General features: G+C 49.6%; 1 protein-coding gene across 3 annotated transcripts in view; it reads right to left on the reverse strand.

The window, feature by feature from the left end:
• CYRIB (CYFIP related Rac1 interactor B) overlaps nucleotides 1–21,489 on the reverse strand; it is a 147,819-nt gene that overhangs the window by 117,848 nt on the left and 8,482 nt on the right. Inside the window, exon 1 of one of the 3 annotated variants that reach the window (XM_025265497.2) lies at nucleotides 5,316–5,458. The exons of the other annotated variants lie outside the window; for them this stretch is intronic. Within the exon in view, the coding sequence (XP_025121282.1) occupies nucleotides 5,316–5,373 (58 nt within the window). The 5' untranslated portion in view covers nucleotides 5,374–5,458. Of the gene's footprint in view, nucleotides 1–5,315; nucleotides 5,459–21,489 lie in introns of those variants that run through there. 3 annotated transcript variants of the gene reach the window in all.

The raw sequence follows: 21,489 nt of genomic DNA on the forward strand, positions 1-21,489 counted from the left end.
CACTCTAGCTCAGCACTGATAGAACTTTCTGCACTGCTGGAGATGTTCCTTATCTACACTGTCCAATACAGGAGTACCAGACCCAGGTGACTACGGAGCAGCTGAACTCTGGCTGGTGCAACCGACTTTTTAATTATATTTAATTTTTATTAATTTCTATTTAAATAGCCCCGTGTGGCTAGTAGCCACCATATAGAACAGTTTGTCTTTGGTTTTACATAATTGGAACTACGGTCCACCTCTGTGCACGGAATGAGCTTTGGAGTCAGAACGACCATGGTTCGAATCCTGACTCAGTCATACGCAAATGTGTCAGAACTCCCTGGGGAAGCTTGTTTCTCCCTCTGTGATTCTGACAAGTTGACTACGAGACAGTGTTCAGAAAGTGGTTGGTTCCTGGGAGAACTTATGCAAAAGGATTTCTCTGGAAGCCAATGAACCATGTTAAATGTAAAAAATGTAAAATACTATGTAAAAATGCTAGAAAAATATGATTCTGAACCCCAAAGAGTGCAAGGGCATCAACTCGACCAGACTTCCAGCATCCCTGGCAGGTTCAAGTTCAGATTCCAAACTGCCGGGTTTAGAATTCAACTGTGCTGATTGACAGATTCACAGATTCAACTGTGCTGCTTGACTGATCCCAGACCTGTGACTGGTTGTCACTGAGTCCCAGTGGGGCAGCGGGCACTGGGTCCTGGGAGATGCTGAGACTCAGGCCATCTGAGGATGACCCTACACAGTCCAGGGGCAAGGATCCAGGCCCTGCCCATAGCAGTGAGAAGGCAGCACCCGGAGGAAGCCCAGGTGCCCCACAGGGCTCAGGCACACCCCGGGCCGGCCACTTAGTGCCCAGGGGCACAGGACACATGGGGCGCAGCCCATATCCGGCACATGTAAGGAGAACACCACCCCCATTGTCTCACCCAAGGGCCAGGACACAGTCATGAGCTGGCAACCAGGAGCAGCTGCGAAGCCCTGGAGGTATCTGGTTTCTGGAACCTGTCCCCGGCCCTAATGAATCCACCCCCTCGGCAGGAACAGGCCGCAGGTCCCTGGAGGAGCAGGCTATGGATCACAATCACCTGGGGAGCTTTTTAGCAACACTGTTCCTTAGATTGGGCACCGGTGTTTGCAGAAAGCTCCCAGATGACTGTGAGTCCCAGTGGCATGGCTGGGACTCGGTGTCTGTCATCTGAGGGCTTCGGAAGGTGGTTCTGATGAGGACTATCTAGGCAGTGCTAGGGGGCTTCCCAGGTGGTTCGGTGGTAAAGAATCTGCCTGCCAAGCAGTAGACATGGGTTCGATCCCTGGGTCGGCAAGATCCCTTGGAGAAGGAAATGGCAACCCACTCCAGTATTCTTGTTTGGAGGAGCCCATGGACAGAGGAGCCTGGTGGGCTACAGACCATGGGGTTGCAACGAGTCGGACGTGACTGAGCACACATGAGCACGAGGCAGAACTAGGGCCGGGGAGAGAAGTCCCCTTGTTAACAAGTCCCTCCCTCTGGCTGCAGGGACAACAGTCAGATGGTCGGGGGACCCTGACACCACAGCTAGGCCACAAGTTGCTTGCCTCCCTCCTGCCCCAGCTGGCAGAGACCCTTCCGGCTCACCAGGCCCGAGCTGTCCCATGTCTCGTGTGCGGCCTCGGTGGGGAGGGTCCTCCTTCCCCACTATCCCCAAGCACCCCAAGCAGAAGCCCTAATCTGTACACCTCTCCGTCCTGGTGTCCCATGGCTGCACCCAGCACTGAGGAAGCCCACGACAGATGCTATTATTGTGGTTGTTACTCTCATTTCACTGAAAAGGAAACCAGAAGCTAGAGACAGTATGACTCACCCAAGGCCCCATGGTGCTGGGGCAGGGCTGGGACAGGAACTCTGGGTGCCTGGGTTCATTCCCTCCCTGATGCCCCAGGTTGGGGTTCACTGCCTCTGTGTCCACCCTCACCCACACTTTTTCTCCTCCCTCTTACAAGTCAGTATGCAGCCTCTGACCATCAGAATAAATGCTTATTAGAAGCCTCAGGCTCTGATTTATAGGATGCCACTTATCCTCAAAGGTTTCCCTGGTGGCTCAGCGGTAAAGAACCCGCCTGCCAAGGCAGCAGATGTGGGTTCTCCTGGGTCGAGAAGATTCCCCTGGAGAAGGAAATGGCAACCCACTCCAGAATTCTTGCCTGGAGAATCCACGGACAGAGGAGCCTGGGGGGCTACAGTCCATGGCGTCGCAGAGAGTCGGACATGACTTACCTGCTAAACAACAAATTATCCCCCAAACAGTCCATGGAGTCTATGAACATCCCTTGGGCAGTACACAGGGCACTGGTTTTTAGCACAGCCTTGGAGCCTGACATACTCGAATTGCCACTGAGTAGCTGGGTGATCCTGGACACATTTCTTAACCTCTAGGGGCTTGGCTTCTTCAGCTGTAAACAGGGATGATGGTATTTACCACTCAGGTTTGTGGAGAGGCTTACTGAGATCAGTCAAAGGGATAAGACGGGGCTCCATGGCCAGGCAGCAGGAAGTACCAACAGCTGGTAGCTATTATTCAGGTGGCAGGCACTACCCTTCTTATCATCTGCTCCACGCTCCATTTCAGACCCACAGAAGCCTCCAATTTATGCACCCTCTCGTGTCCCTTCTCCGCACAGGCCACCCTGGGCCGGCGGACCCAGCCCACTGCCCCGGGCCTGGCCTGTCCTCTTGGGAGCACCACCCTGGAGGACCAAGTGGCTGGATTCATCATGTCATCCCCACCCCCCCACCCCCGAGTCCCCCGGAAAAAAATAAACGAGAAGTAACTCTTTCTATTCCTCATTCCAGACTTCCTGAATTTAAATCAAATATTTGCACACTCTCCAAAGCCTATAAACCTGAATTGCTCACAGGAAAAAAAAAGAAAACTTAGGTGCAAAGAGAGTAAGTGTGGGCGGTCGTGGCCTCAACGAACCTCACAGCAAAGGGCATTTGATCTGAATAACCACACAGCCCAGCTGAGGGAGCAGGGTGAGCAGGAGAAAGCTGCCATTTACAGGGCCATCTTCCTGGCCTCTCTCCAGCGACCTGCACAAAAATCAATGGTGCATTCCCTCTGTGGGTGGTCCATGGAAGCCCTGGGGTGGGGGGTGGGAGTGGGGCAGGGGACGTTGAGTGTGAGGAGGGCTGGGGGAGGCGGGCAAGTGAGCACCAGCTCCCCAGTGCCACCCCAAGAGCACTCACACAGGAAGTGTTGGGCTGCTTCACACCAGCATGGCTGCCCAGTTAAAATCCCGAAGGACTTGACACAGGCTGGGAAAGAGGTGCTGTCCGGAGCCCCTCTCCCCGGCTGCCACACGCACCACCCAGAGCCCCCAGACGGGCCCCAGCTAGGAAAGGATGAACGTCAAGCACTGTGGAAACTTCCAGAAAGGACAGTGGTGGCTGCCCAATGTTAAACATTCTGAGCATCAACCCTGGGCACAGTTCAGAGGCATGAAGAATTCAAATGACACTCTGAGGGATTCAGAAGAACAAGCCTTCAATACACGTTTGCTGGAGGAAGAGAAGGAAAGACTGACTCACGGGGCAGCTGCACCTGGGACAGGCCACGGACCCACAGCGCCTCCCTCCCTCTGGGCCACTCACTCCATACAAGCTCAGGCACCAGAGCCTCAGAAGCCTCCCTGGTCAAACGAAAGGAAAGTCTGCCCTGACCTCCCACCCTAACCCACCCTAACCCTCACCAGGCAAAAGGGAACTTTGGGGCTCCTCCCTGCCCAGCCTCCAGCCCCTCTGGGATGGCACCAGTGTCCTCGGGGGCACCCCCTGACCCTCCCACCATGTGCCCCAGGGGCTGGCGTGTCACCCATGCCACCCATGCTGGCGTGTCAAAGCATGGAGTCTTCCAGAACCGATGCTGCTTCAAGAATAAGCATGTGACCAAAACTGGCCAGTAAGAGTCCTCTCAAGGCTCAAGAATAGTCATGTGACCCTAACTGGCCAATAAGGACGTTCTCGAGCACTTTGGCTGAAGTCACCAGGAAAGGGTATCCTTCTCCCATCACACAGGGCTATTCACATGAAAGGTTGAAAGCCTGACTCTATCTCACAGGGAGAGACCCCCCGAGAAACAAGGTGCAAGGAAAGCAAGGCAAAGAAACAGTGGGAGACAAAACCCGGCCAGCGTGGTCTGGGCCCGTATCAGCCACCCCTGACTGTTTCACAATAAATGATCCTTTTCAAAACTAGGCCAGCTCGAGTTTGGTTTCTGTCACTTGGAACCCAGAGCATGGTCTGATACATTTCTCAGTGGGTGCTCAAGAAGATGCTGGTTGCTACCAGACCCCGCTTCCTGCCCTGGCTGCCAGTTCATGCGACTCGGTGGCTTACTGATGGCATCTGGGAGGTTGGCTCTGGGCCCCACACCCTCCACTTCACGCAAAGAGGGCATCTCTCTCCCACTGAACCCCCAGACTCTGGTCTCTTGCCCTCCATCTCACAAGCTATGAACACCACCGGTTACCTGTTCTAATACATGGATCTTTCAGCAGCCCTATATGGCTTGAAGATCACGATGCAAGTCCCTCTAACGCAGCTCATAAAGCTGCCATCCCAGGATGTGATGACATAAGTTCTCCAAACGAATCCTCCAGCCCAACCACATACACCTATGCCGAGATCGCTCTCAACTCCAGGTTCCCAACCCCAAGACAGGAAGTGTCTCCAACCCATGCCAGCTGATTCCAAAAGCTCTTGCAGTACAAGGGTGACCCCTCATGTTCTGTAACCCACATCCTGCCCACTGAGGTCAAAGCCCCCACTCTTCACAGGGGTGAAGGCAATGTTGAAAGAACCTCATCAACACAGCCTCGTCCCCACAGAACAACTAACAGGACTCTCTCAAGAGCTTTCTAACACCCATCAAAGCCATAAAGTGGCTCTGAGTCAAGCCTTTGTCATGTAAATTAAAACTCCCCACCACCACCCCAAGTTTTTGTTGAAAAATCAGCCAGCTGTGTACATTTCATCCAAAGTCACCGGAAAAAAATCTACAGATAAAGCTTCTCTTGGCATGGAACACAAACTGACAGCATTTATAATTACAGAGAGTTCACTGCAAGAAAGATTTCAGAGGACTTTCAGTGCAATCTTCCCATTTTACAGAAGTGGAAACTGAGATTCCAAGAAGTGAAATGACAACCCGGGGTCACACAGACAGGAAGCAGAGGAGCCAGGACAAAACACCAGGTCCTCTGCTTTTTTTAACAGTTTATAAATAATAACCTTACCTCCATTTACTCTGTTACAATACTAATTCATATACACTCACTTAAAACTGTGAGCCATGGAGAAGTGCTGTATGTTTTGATATTTTCTGCTCTTTGCATCACATCTCGCTGAGTGTCTCAAAACGGGGTCTCTGTTTCCTGGCAGAGGGGCTGGAGCCCTCCAGGCCTGAGACTTGGTGTGGTTTCTCACCCTCTCCGCTGCCCGTAAACAACGCCAACAGGGTCAACACAGAGAGTAACAGCTGCTGGTTGTGCAATAAGAGGCGACCTCTACTTCCTAATGTGGCCCGGGTGAGGAGGTAGGGGGTGGGCTCTGTAAAAGTGTCTCCCCTCCCCCGGACCCAGCAACTTGTCCTGAGGACATGTTCATCACTCAGTGTGGTTTGTTTTGTTCTAGGTACATCCCATGCATCTCTAAAGAAAACGCCTCTTGTGGGGTAACAAAGATTTCAGAAACAGCCTGGAGCTCGAATTTCTGGCAGCTCGTTTCACTCACTGTGTGGCCTTAGGCAGGTCACTGCACCTCTCTGAGCCTCAACTGCCTCGTCTTCAAAAAATGGCAGAAACATCATCCACAGAACAGAGTTGGAATCCCTTGAGCTCTACTTGAGGCCGTGGCTACTCGGCAGACCCAGGTAATCACCCTGAATTCCCAGAGCCTTTCTCCTCCCGCTGCCCATAAACTGCTCAGCACACAGGCCACGATCATCCTCTAACTCAGCCCCGCCAACGCCACACCGTCTGCACCTGCCTCTTGTGCAGGGTCAGGCCCTAGTGTCTGCCTTCCTGCCTGGGGACTAACCACTGCTTGGTCTGAAACCCCCCAAGGTCCTGCTGGCTCCAGGGCCCAAACTCGACAACCTGGTCACCCCAAACTGGGCAAGAAGCCCCACTGTCAAGTTTCTCCTCAAAGGCCTGAAAACCTCTCCCAGTCGCCATAAAATTACTCAATTTTTCCCTTGTGGGATCAGATGGAATTTAAAGTAAGTCACTGAAGTCTATACAGCCCTTCCCGCACAGAACATGGAATGCCTGCGAGACTTCCTCCCCATCTCTGCCCCCAAATCAAGCCGGTGTTCTATTCACTGCTGTCACTGAGGAAGCGGGAGGGGTCCACCTGCCCAGCAAGCCCAGACTGAACGATCAGGCTTTCCATCTGGCTCTCTTCAGTTAGTCCTGCCGTCCCCCACGACAGGGTCAGGGCTTCTCACCCCCCAACTCCCTCCGGGCAGACATCTATCTATAGACGGAACCCTGTGTCTGCCCCCAGTTCCATCCACCAAGTCTGGGGAGTCTAGACAGGCTCCGATGGGGGGAAGCAGAACTTCCAAGCAGAAACTGGAACGGAGTTGGTGGGGAGAGGGGGGCAAGTATGTGCTAATGTGTGGCCAATCTGCTTGGGGGAAAAAAGAAAGGCATGGATCCACCTGCCAGTGCAGGGGACACTGGTTCGATCCCTGGTCTGGGAATATCACACATGCTGCAGGGCAACCAAGCCCACATGCCACCACCATTTGAGCCCATGCTCTAGAGCCCGGGAGCCACAACTACTGAAGCCCACGCGCCCTAGAGCCAGTGCTCCGCAACAAGAGAAGTCACTGAGATGAGAAGCCCGTGCGTGGCAACAGAGCAGCCCCCTCTTGCCACAATTAGAGAAAGTCCGTGTGCAGCAATGAAAACCCAGCACAGCCAAAAATAAACAAATAAAAAAGAAAGGGACCTGCAGCAACCTGGATGGACCTAGCGATTATCATACTAAGTGAAAGAAGCCAGAGAGAGAAACACAAATATCACATGATATTGCTTATATATGGACTCTAAAACAGTCGGACTCGACTGAAGCGACTTAGCAGCAGCAGCAGCAGCAGCAGCAAACAGTGATACAGAAATAGACCCACACACACAGAAAACAAACTTATGGTTACCAAAGGGGAAAGCAGGGGAGGAATAAATTAGGTATTTGAGATTAACATATATACACCGCTATATACAAAATAGATAACCAACAAGGACCTACTATATAGCACAGGGTACTGGATTCAATATTTTGTAATAACCTATAAGGAGAAAGAATCTGAAAACGAATATATATAACTGCACCACTGCTGTATCCTTGAAATTAACAACACTGCAAATCAACTATAATTCAATTTAAAAAATAATGATAAAAGAAGAAGAAAGGATATCGAGTTAACTCTTCAATTCACTCAGTGAATTTTCTGCCTGAACTTTCTGCCTCATTGTTTATATTAAAATATAAATATCATCAGGTCTCATCCAATGCCAAATCCCCAAATTTTTACAAATGCCCAAAACAAACCTGGTGATACAAGAACGTAGGATGGATCAAGGATCAGGAATCAGAACCTCAGCAGACTATTAATAATAATTTCTTGAGTAGTGGGGCTTATACTGGGAGTGGGTGGAGGAGAGTCATCATGAACTGTTGGTGGGAATGAAAAATAGTGAAATCCCTTTGGAAACCTGTTTGTCAGCTTCTCAAAAAGTTAAATATAAAAATCCACACAACCCACCAAATTCCACTCCTAGGCATCTACCCAGGAGAAATGAAAACCCACATTCACAAAGGCTAGCACACGAATGTTCATAGCAGCATTAATCCTAACAGCCCCAAACTGAAAACAACACACATGTTCATCAGCTGGTGAGTGGAGAAACGATGTGATGTACTGCACAACAGCATATTTTTCTACAATCAAGAGGACCGAAGTACTAGCATCAACAATGTGGATGAACCTCAAAAACTTTATACCCAGTAAAAGAAGCCAGACACAAGACATCATATCTTCCATTTACACCTGCTGTTGTTGTTCACTCACTAAATCATGTCTGACTCTTTGCAACCCCATGGACTGCAGCATGCCAGGCTTTCCTGTCCTTCACTATCTCTTGGAGCTTGCTCAAATTCATGTCCATTGAGTTGGTGGTGCTATCTAACTATCTCATCCTCTGCAGCTCCCTTCTTCTTTTGCCTTCAATCTTTCCCAGCATCAGAGCCTTTTCCAATGAGTCAGCTCTTCCACTTACATAAAGTGTCCCAAAGGCAAGTTTATAGACATTTATACAGAAGTACAGGTACAAAATCCGCCCGCAATGCAGGAGATCCCGGTTCGATTCCTGGGTTGGGAAGATCTGCTGGAGAAGGGATAGGCTACCCACTCCAGTATTCTTGGGTTTCCCTGGTGGCTCAGACGGTCAAGAATCTGCCTGCAATGTGGGAGACCTGGGTTCGATCCCTGAGTTGGGAAGATCCCCTGGAGAAGGGAACGGCTACCCACTCCAGTATTGTGGCCTGGAGAATTCCATGGACTATACAGTCCATGGGGTCGCAAAGAGTTGGACACAACTGAGCGACTTCCACAGGTACAAAAGTAGATTATTAGTTACCTGGGGTTGAGGACAAAGATTATTTGTAAAGGGACATGAAGGATCTTATCAGGGTGATGAACATGTTCTAAAAACTATATTATGGCCATGGCTGCACCTTTCAGTAAAATAACTAAAAAACTCACTGAAATGGGTAGACTTTAGATACATAAAATATACCACGCATTGGTTTCCTATGGCTGCTCTAACAAATTACCACAGACGTAGTAGCTTAAAATACAGATGTACTGTCTTATAATTCTGGAGACCAGAAATCCAGAATGGGCTTCGCCTGGCTGAAATCAGAACCAGGCTTTCTCCAGAAGTTGCAGGGGATGGTTTGCTCTCCCTTCCTGGTGGCGGCGGGCACCTGTGATTTGTAGCTTCAAACCGGCTTCAACGCCAGCAGTGTCAGCATCTTCAAACCTCTGATTCTGACCCTCTGTTTCCATCGTCAAACCTCCTTCTCTGACCCTCGCCCTCCATTTTCCTCTAATAAGTCCCACCTGGATAATCTGGAAAGCGCTTCCCATCTCAAGATCCTTGGTCCCATCAGCAAAGTCCCTTTGTAAGGTAAGTATTCACAGGTCCTGGAGATTAGGACCTGGACATCTCTGGGAGGACATGATTCTGTCTAACACATACCTCAGTAAAGCTGTCACGAAAACAAATAAAAATAGCCCATGTAGGATGTGGCCAGCATGTAGGGCTCGTACAGCATGTAGGCCTCGTACATGTGACCTTCCTAGAAACCCCACTGGTGAAGAAGCCGGCAGCTCATAGGAACTTAAAGGGTCCTGACTTTGACCTCAAATCTAAGAGGGAACGGGACAAGAGAGCAATAAAGCCTGGCGAGAAGACCCGGATCATCGGTCAAGTTCTAGATGAACGAGAGGATGAAGAGGGGAGAGTGGGATAATCGCCTGTAGTTTCCACTGAGTTGACCCCTGCCCTGGTCCTCCCCACTCACTGTTGATTCTAAAGAAAAAGTTTCATGTCTGCACAGATGTGAGCGTTTTGGTGTTCTGAAATTTCCATCTCACTGATTATTTTAAGAGAACCTAAATTAAGTTAGTCCCCAGACAATCTCTGATATTGACAAGCATTTAAATCAATACATACGGAGCCATGAGAGTTGCACCCTCAGCAAATACCTGGACCAGACTGTCCTTATCAAGGTAACAGAAGGCAGCGACCAGCACGGACCCTGTGGAAGCACGTGGCAGCCTGATGCCTTCTCTCCCTTCACGCCTTACAGTGGTCACCTCTCTGCCTAGTCTTCATCAAGGTTATGGCCCTTCCCAGCATTTGAAAATGGCTTTTTCTTCCCTGTTTCTTCTACTAGGCTGTGTGCTGCCGAGTGGCTAACACAGTGTGGGCGCATGCACACACACACACACACACACACACACACATACATGAATGAAAAAACAGGCAAAGAATAAGACATGTTTAAAGAAACAACAGGCTCAAGAGCTGAAATGAAAACTCCAAGGATAAACATTTCCTCTTTTTGGTTCTGCACCCCTATGCCCTAGCACAGTGCCTCCTGGCACTCAGCACGTGCTCAGTAAATACCAGCTAAAAGGATGAACGGCCAGGAAGCCCCTGGTCGCCAGGATTAGGGACTCTTGATCTCTGCACTCCTGTGTCTACGAGCACAACGCCTGATACACAGTAGGTGGCCCAGTGTTTATACACCTGACCTGCAGAAGACTGGGTCTTCTAGGAATGGGATCGGGCTGGGTGGTGTCAACACCACAAAAAGGGAGGCAGGAGACGGGGAGCCTCCAGAGCAAGCTCACCCACCTCCCATAATAGGGGTGGGGTGCCCCACTCTGCCTCGGTGGTATCTGTCAGTCAGGGTTACTGGTTTCTGACAATAGAAAAGAAAAAAAAGGGAATTTGATGAGAAAATTAGGGGAAGCTCCCAGAATTCCAGGCAGGCTGGAGAACCAGTCTGGGATAAAGGAGCAGGGGAACTGGGCCAAGGACATGCCAGTGGATGTCTGCTTAGGGTATTCCTGACTGTGAGGAACCTCTAACTCACTTGCATCACTGCTGCACTCAACCTAGAATCTAAGCCACGTGGCCACTCAGAGGCCACATGCCACAGCCCAAGCAGCTAGATGTGGGAAAAAAGAACATCTAGTCCACCTTGGTTGCTGTACTGGGAGTCAAAGCTCCGTTTCCCTGCAAGATTTACATCTTGGGGGTTCCCCCAGACAGGAAGGTGGGAAGGATGCTGAGATATAGAAAATAGAGAAAATGCCCATAAGACACAGCAATTCACCGAACTACTGCAGACCCACGAGCCCTGTCTCACCATAACTGGTCTACAGAGTGGACCCAGAGGCTCCCAGGGTGGAGGAAGTGAGAGAGGCCACTGACTGTCTACCCAGCCTCAGAGCCAAGTGTGAACAAAGGAAGTGTTTCTTCATTTCTCACCACAGAGAGCAAGTGTCAAGCAGAATTTCAAGCATCTGCTATTGCAAAACCCCTAACAGAGCAGCACAAGGTCACTTCCAGAAACACCCCTTTCTCTCTACCCCGTAAAGACGTTTGGCTTCAGCTACATCCCGGGTAACTTCATTGGCATAAACTGAGGTTGAGTATGTCAAGGCTGTATACTGTCACCCTGCTTATTTAACTTATATGCAGAGTACATCATGAGAAACGCTGGACTGGAAGAAGCACAAGCTGGAATCAAGATTGCCAGGAGAAATATCAATAACCTCAGATATGCAGATGACACCATCCTTATGGCAGAAAGTGAAGAGGAACTAAAAAGCCTCTTGATGAAAGTGAAAGAGGAGAGTGAAAAAGTTGGCTTAAAGCTCAACATTCAGAAAATGAAGATCACGGCATCTGGTCCCATCACTTCATGGGAAATAGATGGGAAACAGTGGAAACAGTGGAAACAGTGTCAGGCTTTATTTTTCTGGGCTCCAAAATCACTGCAGATGGTGACTGCAGCCATGAAATTAAAAGACACTTACTCCTTGGAAGGAAAGTTATGACCAACCTAGATAGCATATTCAAAAGCAGAGACATTACTTTGCCAACAAAGGTCCGTCTAGTCAAGGCTATGGTTTTTCCAGTGGTCATGTATGGATGTGAGAGTTGGACTGTGAAGAAAGCTGAGCGCCGAAGAATTGATGCTTTTGAACTGTGATGTTGGAGAAGACTCTTGCGAGTCCCTTGGACTGCAAGGAGATCCAACCAGTCCATCCTAAAGGAAATCAGTCCTGGGATTTCTTTGGAAGGAATGATGCTAAAGCTGAAACTCCAGTACTTTGGCCACCTCATGCGAAGAGTTGACTCACTGGAACAGACTCTGAAGCTGGGAGGGATTGGGGGCAGGAGGAGAAGGGGACGACAGAGGATGAGATGGCTGGATAGCATCACTGACTCGATGGATGTGAGTTTGAGTAAACTCCAGGAGTTGGTGATGGACAGGGAGGCCTGGTGTGCTGTGATTCATGGTATCACAAAGAGTCGGACACGACTGAACTGAACTGAGGTTCATTCATTCATTTGTTTGTTCATTTATTCAGCGAACGGTTTCAAGATCCAGATGTGCCAGGCCTCCTGCTGGGTTCTAGGGTTACAGAGATGAATCAGTTAGCATCCTTGGCTTCCAGAAGTTCAGCTGGCTAAAGGAAAGGATAAAAAGCAAGCAAGTTCTGCACTGGGGATGGCAAATGTAGTGCAGAATTAGTGATCTGAATATAAGCTAAGCTAAAGACATTTTTTTTAGCAATTGCTGGGCATCACTCCATTTATAAACACACACACACACACACACAACGAGCTACTTCCTGAGTCAGCCACTAGCCCTAGGACCTAGCCCAAGAACAAGATCTGTATGTCCAACTTTAGATCCCATTAGGAAGGGCTGCTGGCCACTTAGTTGGCTATAAATGTCCATCCTCGGACAGTCTCCATCCCTGAGTCGCAGGACAAAAGGCAGAGGCTGACACCATTACCCAGATGGCTGTGCTCTAAGGGAGATCCTAGCTCTTGGCGACAGGTGGTCCTCAGGAAGCTGGGAGATAAAGGTTGCCCTAAGTGCCCCTGCTTTACCCTCCACAAACCATAACACCAACACCTGCCCCTTGTTTTACACTTCTGGTTATAAAACACTGTTACACTTACTTGCTCATCCATCATTCATTCTCCAAATACCTATTATGTGTGAGCTACTCTGCTTAGAGCTAGGAATCTAAAGAGTAAGAAAACACAGCCCCTACCCTTTAGGAGGCCACTTCCTCCAGGAAGCCCTCTTAGATCTCTTTGGCCAGGTTGTACATCCCTCACCCCAGCTCCCTGTATCACTGCTGCCTCTCTTTCCATTTCAGTTCCCCAGCTTAGATGAAAAAGGGACTCATCTACCTCCGACACCACCGTCTCCCCCCCAGGGCCTCGTATGGTGTCTGACACAGTGGAGGCAGAATAAATGCCTTGAGGAAGCCCCAGTGGGAACAGCTGAGAAGATAGAGGAGAAACTGAAACCCAGGAGGCAGGGCAAGCTGACTCTTTAGGTAAGAGTCTGGCATTATCCTTCCGCCCTTTGGTTTCTAGATCAGGAAGTCTGTCTCAGAGGGCCTGGGTGACTTGCCCAAGATTCCTGTTCATACAACTAGCAGAGCCCTTAATCCCACTCTCTTCAAATCAGTTTCCAGACCGACTGGACACCCCAGCCAGCTGCTGGCTCACTTTCTCCCCAGCGGTCACAGAGTTTCACCTGCCCTCCTGTGACCAGCTTGTTGTTGGCACCTACGGTATTCTTCACCCTCCCCCAGAGCACTGTTCTAAGATACAAGGAGATAGGAGTCTGTGATTAAAACAAAGAAACGGATTTCTAATGATGGAATGTCGGGTACTCATTTATTCATTACACAAATATTTACTGAACACCCACGGGACGCTCTAGAGGTGAAGAAGCAGGAGTCAACACAGGCAAAAATCACTGCTGCCCGCTAAGGTGTGATGGTGTTACAGAAAGGTGGTGTCCCTCTGGTGAATAAATGAATGGATCAAAGGTAACCTCAGGTGATCTACTGCAGGTAATGTCAATGTGATGCAAGCTGACTCAGAGCACCTGATCTGCTGGGGGACAGGGAGACCACATAATTCTTAATCCCCAGGTATCTCTACTAGCTACTAGGGGATCCCCTGTCTTACTCTTTCAACAGTCACAGTACAAATAGAATGAGCCCCCTTTGCTGGCCATTGCTGGCTTCCTAATTAAAGTCAAGGATGTGTGTTTACTCAAGGTCTATAAACACAGACCCCAAAAAAATGTTTAAGAGAAAGCAGATGAAATGTGGGTAAGGACTAGCTAATAAAATCAGGGGGAAAAATGCTGGGAGTTTTCAACCATGACCGTGATTAAACAAAACTTGCGGGGAGGATGCTCTGAGGGCCAAGGTCCAGAAATGTGTGCAGAGCCTGAGTTTCCAGGGCAAAATGTAAACCATAACTTCCTGCTGAATTAATTGGTCCCCGGTGGGAGAGTCAGACTAAGTTGCTCTGGACCATGCAGCTCTTCCTGCCTCACCCCTCCCCATCTTCTACCACTAGGCTGTCACACAGCTCGACAAGACTGCATTTAAAAATCCTGTGGACTTGCAGCTTCGCTGGGGACTGTGTGTGGGCTCAATCATGTCTGACTCTCTGCGACCCCATGGACTGCAGCTCGCCAGGCTTCTCTGTCCATGGAATTCTCCAGGCAAGAATACTGGAGTGGGTGCCATTTCCTTCTCCAAGGGATATTCCTGACCCAGGGATCGAACCTGCATCTCTTGCGTCTCCAGCACTGGCAGTAGGATCTTTTATCACCGAGGCACCTTGGAAGCCCCAGTCTCTGGTAGATTAAAAGAGGCACTTAATGAAGCTCTGCAAGGAGATCCAACCAGTCCATTCTAAAGGAAATCAGTCCTGAATATTCACTGGAAGGACGGATGCTGAAGCTGAAGCGCCAATACTTTGGCCACCTCATGCAGAGAGTTGACTCATTGGAAAAGACCCTGACGCTGAGAAGATTGAAGGCAGGAGAAGGGGACAACAGAGGATGACATGGTTGGATGGCATCACTGCCTCAATGGACAAGAGTTTGAGCAAGTTCTGGGAGTTAGTGATGGACAGGGAAGCCGGGCGTGCTGCAGTCTATGGGGTCGCAGAGAGTTGGACAGAACTGAGCAACCGAACTGAATGAAGCTCAGAAGCTGAGACCATCAGAATGTTCACTGTCATCAGGAGGCTTCAGTCTCATCTAACCACGACACCAGACACTGGCTAAGGTCCCTTCCAATGACAGCTGCCCACAAACCGTTCTCCTCAACCCAGGCAGGAATCAGGGATGTGGAGAAGGACCTCTCCTCTGAAATCTGGGTGCAAGTCTGGCCTGAATTTGAACATGAGTGGCAGAGATGGCCAGGAGCCCAAGGATCCCCCTGGAAAGTCGATGACATCCCAGAGATCAAAGTGGGCACAATAAGGCTGACACCCTGGGCCAGCCCGAATAAAATGCTAATGAACACATTTCCACAGTTAAAGTCAACAATGGGAGAGTCACCAATGAGGCCCAGAAAACAGTCAATGTCTTTGATTAAGTGCTGATGAAATTCCCCATCACTGCTTTAATCTGGCTCCCCAGGGAGTTTCATTGGCTTTGAGATGTTTTCAAAGAAAACGATCTTGAATATATTAATACATGATTCCCCAAGCTACTAAACAGAAAGATGGGCCCTTCTGCCTCCACCCCTTCCCCAGGGCACAGAGCAGTTTCCCAGATGAGTCCTTAGTGTCAGACAACGGCAACTTTGGCTCTTTTTCTATAAAAGATGATCTTTCTCACCAGCATTTACTCTCTGCTGGTCCAGCTCCTCTATCAGAGTCTCCATTTATCAACGACTTCGTGCATTTGAAGCTGGAGCAAACCTCCTTGGGCTGGGACCAACCTCTCTTAAAGCTAAGGTCCTGATAAATATCAAAGTGCTCTTAGCAAACTGACTTGGTTTCCATACCAGAGTAGAGTCCATCCAGAGTCAGCTCTACACCAACCTGGATTCTCAGCCATTCTGAGTATAAATTCATTGTTTAGTTGCTAAATCTGTCTGACACTTTGTGACCTCATGAACTGCAGCACGCCAGGCTTCCCTGCCCTTCACTATTTTCTGGAGTTTGCTCAAAACTCACATCCACTGAGTCAGTGATGCCATCCAACCATCTCATTCTCTGTTGCCCCCTTCTCCTCTTACCTTCTATCTTTCCCAGCATCAGGATTCTGAGCCACTCTGAGTATAAATGATCAAGAGGAAAACACACTGAAGGATGGCTCCTAAGATGAGCCAATCCACCCCTTTGCCTATAGCTCCTTGAGTGCTGCTGCCTTTTGCACATGCTGTTCCCTTTATCTGAAATGCTTTTCCGAGCAGTGGCCTTTAAAATTCAAACTGTCACCTTGTCTATAAAGCCTGGCTCAGACTGTCCAGGCAGTTCAGTTCAGCATGTCCTGAGCGTGCGAGCCCGGTCCTTATATGGCTAGATGCACAGAGAAGAGGAACTTCCCCTCAACTGGCTGTAGACCCTCCCAAGATAGCATCTTCAAATCACCTCTGGCTTGAAACTTTATTTTAAAAGCTTTAATCTGCATTATTTCAGATGTTAAAAAAAAAAAAGAATAAAACCACCTCTTGTGCCCACCACTCAGCTTAAGGAGCAAAATGTGTGTATGTGTGTGTGTGTGCGTGCATGTGCATGCACACACTCAGTCGTGTCCGACTCTTTGCAACTCCATGGACTGTAGCCTGCTAGTTCCTCTATGGAATTTCCCAGGCAAGAATACTGGGGTGGGTTGCCATTTCCTCCTTCAGGGGATCTTTCTGACCCAGGGATCAAACTCATGTCTTCTGCATCTCCTGAACTGGCAGGTGGATTCTTTACCACTAAGCCACCTGGGCAGCCCTAAAGGAGGGATGAGCCCTCAGTAAATGCCCTTTTCATTCATTAGGTGTGTCTTCTGACTTCTGAATTCCCTGCTAGCCTGAAGGGCATCTGTGAGGAGGCTACCAACTGGAGCTTAAGAAAAGCCAGGACTAAGACTGAGTTCCAACTCTGGCCCTTCCCAGCTGTGCAGCCCCAGGCAAATCACTCAACCTCTCTGGGCTTCAATTCTCTGGGAAAAAAAAAAAAAAAAATGCACTCATTCTACAAACACTCTTGGATTGAGGGCTACAGTGAAGCCTGACCTGCAGACCTCAAAGAGGAAAAGGTCCAGTTCTCGGGCTCGGCGATGCTTAGCGGCCACAACATGAACTCAAAGCACTCCACCGCTATAAGGTACTGTTATTAGACTTTAGCCTTTATTTTCTGTCATAACAGCCCCTTTCTGACTTCTTTCCCTGCCTTGTTTTTTTTTATTTTTAAGGTTCAAGACACGGTGTCTGGTCAATGCGAAGTAGAACAGAGAGCCAGGAGGCTCATCTTTAATTCAGCACCAACAACACTCAGCTGGGCTCAAACATGGACGGAGGCTTTTTTCCCCAGTGTCTCTACTACAGAGGCCTGTTCCTCCAGTCAGCTCTCAACTATTCTCCCAGGGAGGGCTCGACCCAGGCTGGGGGGCTTGCGGGGGGCGTGGGGTGTGGACAGGAAAGGGAGACGGGTCGGGAGAGCAGGGCAGACGTAGGACAGACCCCTCCCCGCAGTCCAGAGAGCAGCCAGGGCCTCCTGGGAGGACAGGGTGGCCCCCCGAGTGTGGCCCTCAGGAGAGGGACACAGGGAGGTGGCAGCCTGTTGCACTCCCGGCTTCCTCCTCCTAGAAGGATGCTCCATGACACCTCCGCCACAGAGAAGGGAAGCGGTGTGAAGCAGCGGGCAGGGCTGCTCACACAGCAGAGGCAGAGCCCTGTGCCCAGCTGCGGGTTCCCAGCGCCTCCCGCCCTCTCGGCGGCAGACGACACCCACACCCTCAGGGAACGAAAACCTTGGTGTGGCCGTGAGCTTCAGCTTTGCCCAAGGACGAAACCTTTTACTAAACCTCAGTTTGTATAGACTCCGGGAGTTGGTGATGGACAGGGAGGCCTGGCGTGCTGCGGTCCATGGGGTCGCAAAGAGTCGGACACGACTGAGCAACTGAACTGAACTGAACACCCGACAGGCCACCCGGTTAGAAGCTGAACTACATCTCCTGGCTGATAAGGATTAAATGAGATGACAGGCCCAGGCAAAAACCTCTCCCACCACCGGCTTTTTAGCTGTTCTGTTCTAGTCCTGACTCTCGAAAGGGCGAGGATGAGGAACCGGTGTGACTCAGCTCTGCGGCTCAGGGTTCAGCGAGCAGCTGGAGCTCCTTTCATCTGGACAGAGCAGCACAACTGCCTGATTCACCTTTTGCTTCCTCTGGAAGGTACCGGGCCCAACAGGAGAAGAGAGGAGGAAGGGAGTGGAAAAAACAAGGGCTTTTCTGGACACTCAACAAATAGCTGTTGGGCTTCCCTGGTGGCTCAGTGATAAAGAATCCGCCTGCCAATACAGGGTACATGGGTTCAATCCCTGATCTGGGAAGATCCCACATGTCGTGGAGCAACCAAGCCCGTGAGCCACAACAAGAGAAGCCACAATATTGAGAAGACCAAGCACTGTACCTGGAGAGTAGCCCCCAATCGCCGCAAGTAGAGAAAATCCCGCAGCGACAAAGACTCAGCAAACCAATAAATAAAATTATGTAAAAAATAAAAATAAATTGCCATGATTGCCCAGAAAGGTTGATAAAGGAAGGACCCAGCTGGCCACTAGCAAGAAGATACACCTGCCTTCGCAGGATGACACGGCTCCCAGGCATCCAGGCAGGGTGACAGGGCATCCACTGGGTTTTCTCCCGAGAGAGCTCTTAGGAACATTCCAGTCTCTGCACGTCAGCAGGTGCATCTCAGGTGCTATTCGACCTCCCCACCCCCTCTCTGATTGAGTGGCAGCCCCATAACACACAGGAGAATAAGCTCGAAGGTGGAATCAAACCCTCCCTCCTGCCCCACTTAATATGATCAGGAACAAGAGATCAGGTTCCTTTTCTTTGCGTTTTAAATGTCTGAGGTCTTGAGACGAAGATCAGTTTAGCTGGAGAGAAGCATTTTTCAATCCCATCCCCAGCCATGATCCTGGAAGGGGGGAGGGTCCCTGGGGGAAGGGGGTGGCGGGACATTCAAAAGGTCACACCCCTTGACTATTCCTCATTTACTTCTGAGAGGGAGAGGGCAAGGGTGAAGTCAGAAACATGCAAATTCACTTTTCTACACTTCCTCTGCATTTCACCACTGAAACTTTGAGAAACACCACTTGGGAAAGAGAGAGTTCCACTGGGGGGAGGGAGAAGGGCCTCAAGGCGGTGGGGTCATCTCTGAAGGTCGGAGCCCCCTAGGGCCCAGGACACCCTGTCAGATCAACTCCAGGATGGGGTGCTCAACCACAGACGTGGGCTTCCCTGGTGGCTCAGTAGATAAGAACTCACCGCCAATGCAGGGGACACAGGTTCGATCCCTGCCCCGCGAAGATTCCACATGCCGTGAAGCAACTAAGCCTACAAGCCACAACTACTGAGCCCGAGTGCCTAGAGCCTGTGCTCAGCAGCAAGAGAAGCCACCGCAACTAGAAGTCCATGCACCGCAAGAAGAAGAGTACCCCCCTGCTCACTGCAAACAGAGAAAAGGCCTCACAGTAACAAAAAAAAAAAAAACACTGATTCAGGCTCCACTAGGCCAGAAGTTGTGTCCTTCCCATCTACTGGGTCTCCCACACTGCAGCTGGACCCCCTAAAACTCTCCAAAGTTATCATCACTCAAGCCGGAGAGACCCCTAGAATAATTAATTATTAACATATACATGTCATACGTGGAGTGCCACTGGGTCAGGACATCTACACGTTCTCAATCTATCACAAGGTACAATGGAAGTGTATCTCATGTTCATTTAATTAGCCATATTCAACTGTACTCAATAGTATATCCAACTATGCTCAAAGGGCCACATTTTTTTTTAAGAAACTTGAATGAAAATGTACTTTGCCTCTTTCATTTATGTGTTTTTATTTTTGGGGATATTATACATTGTGTACAACTGTACAACTGTACACTACTGTTTGCATGATATGTTCACACACACGGGTTGTGTGTGTGAACACACACAGCATCACATATACAAAATCACAAGTGTGCAAACGATCCTTCAGGGGCAAATTCTCCTGAGACTGTCTCCTAATTCACCACGGAGTTCTGCCTGCTGGGTTGACTCCTGGACTTCATGACTGAGATGTGACTCTTATGTTTTTTTCTCCTTTGGTGCTTTTGAGTCTTGAAGGGTGTGTCTGTCTGATAGGAACTAGCAGAAAATCAGTTTCGGGTTAGAACAGGAAACTGGGCCTCCAAGGCTGGTAAGCACTGGGAAGGCCACCGTGGCTCTGCACCGTGACCACTTGCCAAGGACAGGCTGTCTGGTCACAAGAACTCCTTGCTGGGCCATGAGCTGGCCATGTGGGGCTTTCACCTCCCTGGTCTGATGGCTCATTCTTTCAGTGAGTGGTGCAGATGACTTCCATGTTCCTGTGCGACTCTGGGCAACTCATATCATCTCTCTGGGCCTTCACGGGCCATCTGAACAAGTTCCCACCTTGGATGAGAATCAGAGCTTCCTGGATGAGGTTACACTGTGTTGAGATAGTGACCTCCTCAGCACTTCGGGCGGGTGGCCCTGGGGTCAGCCACCTCCAGCCAAGAGATGCTTCCTCTTTCACTGCCCAACCCAGGCTTACAAATTCTGTTTTCCTGCATGGGTGGTGGCCTGAAAAAGCCTGAGAAGGATGGGACTAGGTGATCTCCAATGTCCTTTCCATCTTACACCAACTGCCCCACCCCCAGCAGTTAGAATCAGGTGGTATTCAGGCAAAAGATTCTGCTACGTGGGGGTTCCTCTAACTGGGTGACAAGGCATCAGATTATCTGAGACTGCGTGTTTTAAAATGTGGATTCCTGGACTTCCCTGGCGGTACAGTAGATAAGAATCCGCCTGCCAATGCAGGCGACACAGGTTTGATCCCTCGTCCAGGAAGATTCCACATGCCTCGGGGCAACTGAGGCCATGTACCACAACTACTGAGCTCGCGTGCCAAAAGTACTGAAGCCCGCGTGCCTAGAGCCTGTGCTCTGCAACAACAGAAGCCACCTCAACAAGAAGCCCAGGCACTGCATCGAAGAGTAGCCCTCACTCGCTGCAACTAGAGAAAGCCCACACACAGCAACAAAGACCCAGAACAGCCATAAATAAATAAATAAATAATTTTTAAAAAAAGAAAATGTGGACTCTTGATTCTCCCACCCAGGAAGCTTAAACATACCCAATTTATAGTTATATAAAAGAAATACTGGGGAAAAGGAAACACAGGCATAGACTATTCTGGCAAATTCACACACTGAAAATGGATGGGAGTGTGGGACTACCATGAGCAAGCAATTCATCCGCTATCCACTTTATTGTCTCAAGTCTACAATGACCCAGGCTCCAAAACCGGGGCTTTCCTTTCCTATTCAACCATCTACCCCAAAGCCTGAACCCACAGCACACTTCCTTCACCCAGATCTTTGTCTTGTTGGGGGGGGGGGGTGCATATGGATGTGCCACACATCCCAACAGCAAATGCAACAAGAAGTGTGTTAATAGCACAAGTCAATTTCACACTGAAATTTACCAAAAATCTCACTTTTCAAATAAGCCCAAGTAATCTACAATTGCAAGAGCAATTTATAAATCCTCAACTTCCTGGGCTGACAA

The sequence above is a fragment of the Bubalus bubalis genome, chromosome 15 (genome assembly GCF_019923935.1).
Source record: "Bubalus bubalis isolate 160015118507 breed Murrah chromosome 15, NDDB_SH_1, whole genome shotgun sequence".
Classification (NCBI taxonomy): domain Eukaryota; kingdom Metazoa; phylum Chordata; class Mammalia; order Artiodactyla; family Bovidae; genus Bubalus; species Bubalus bubalis.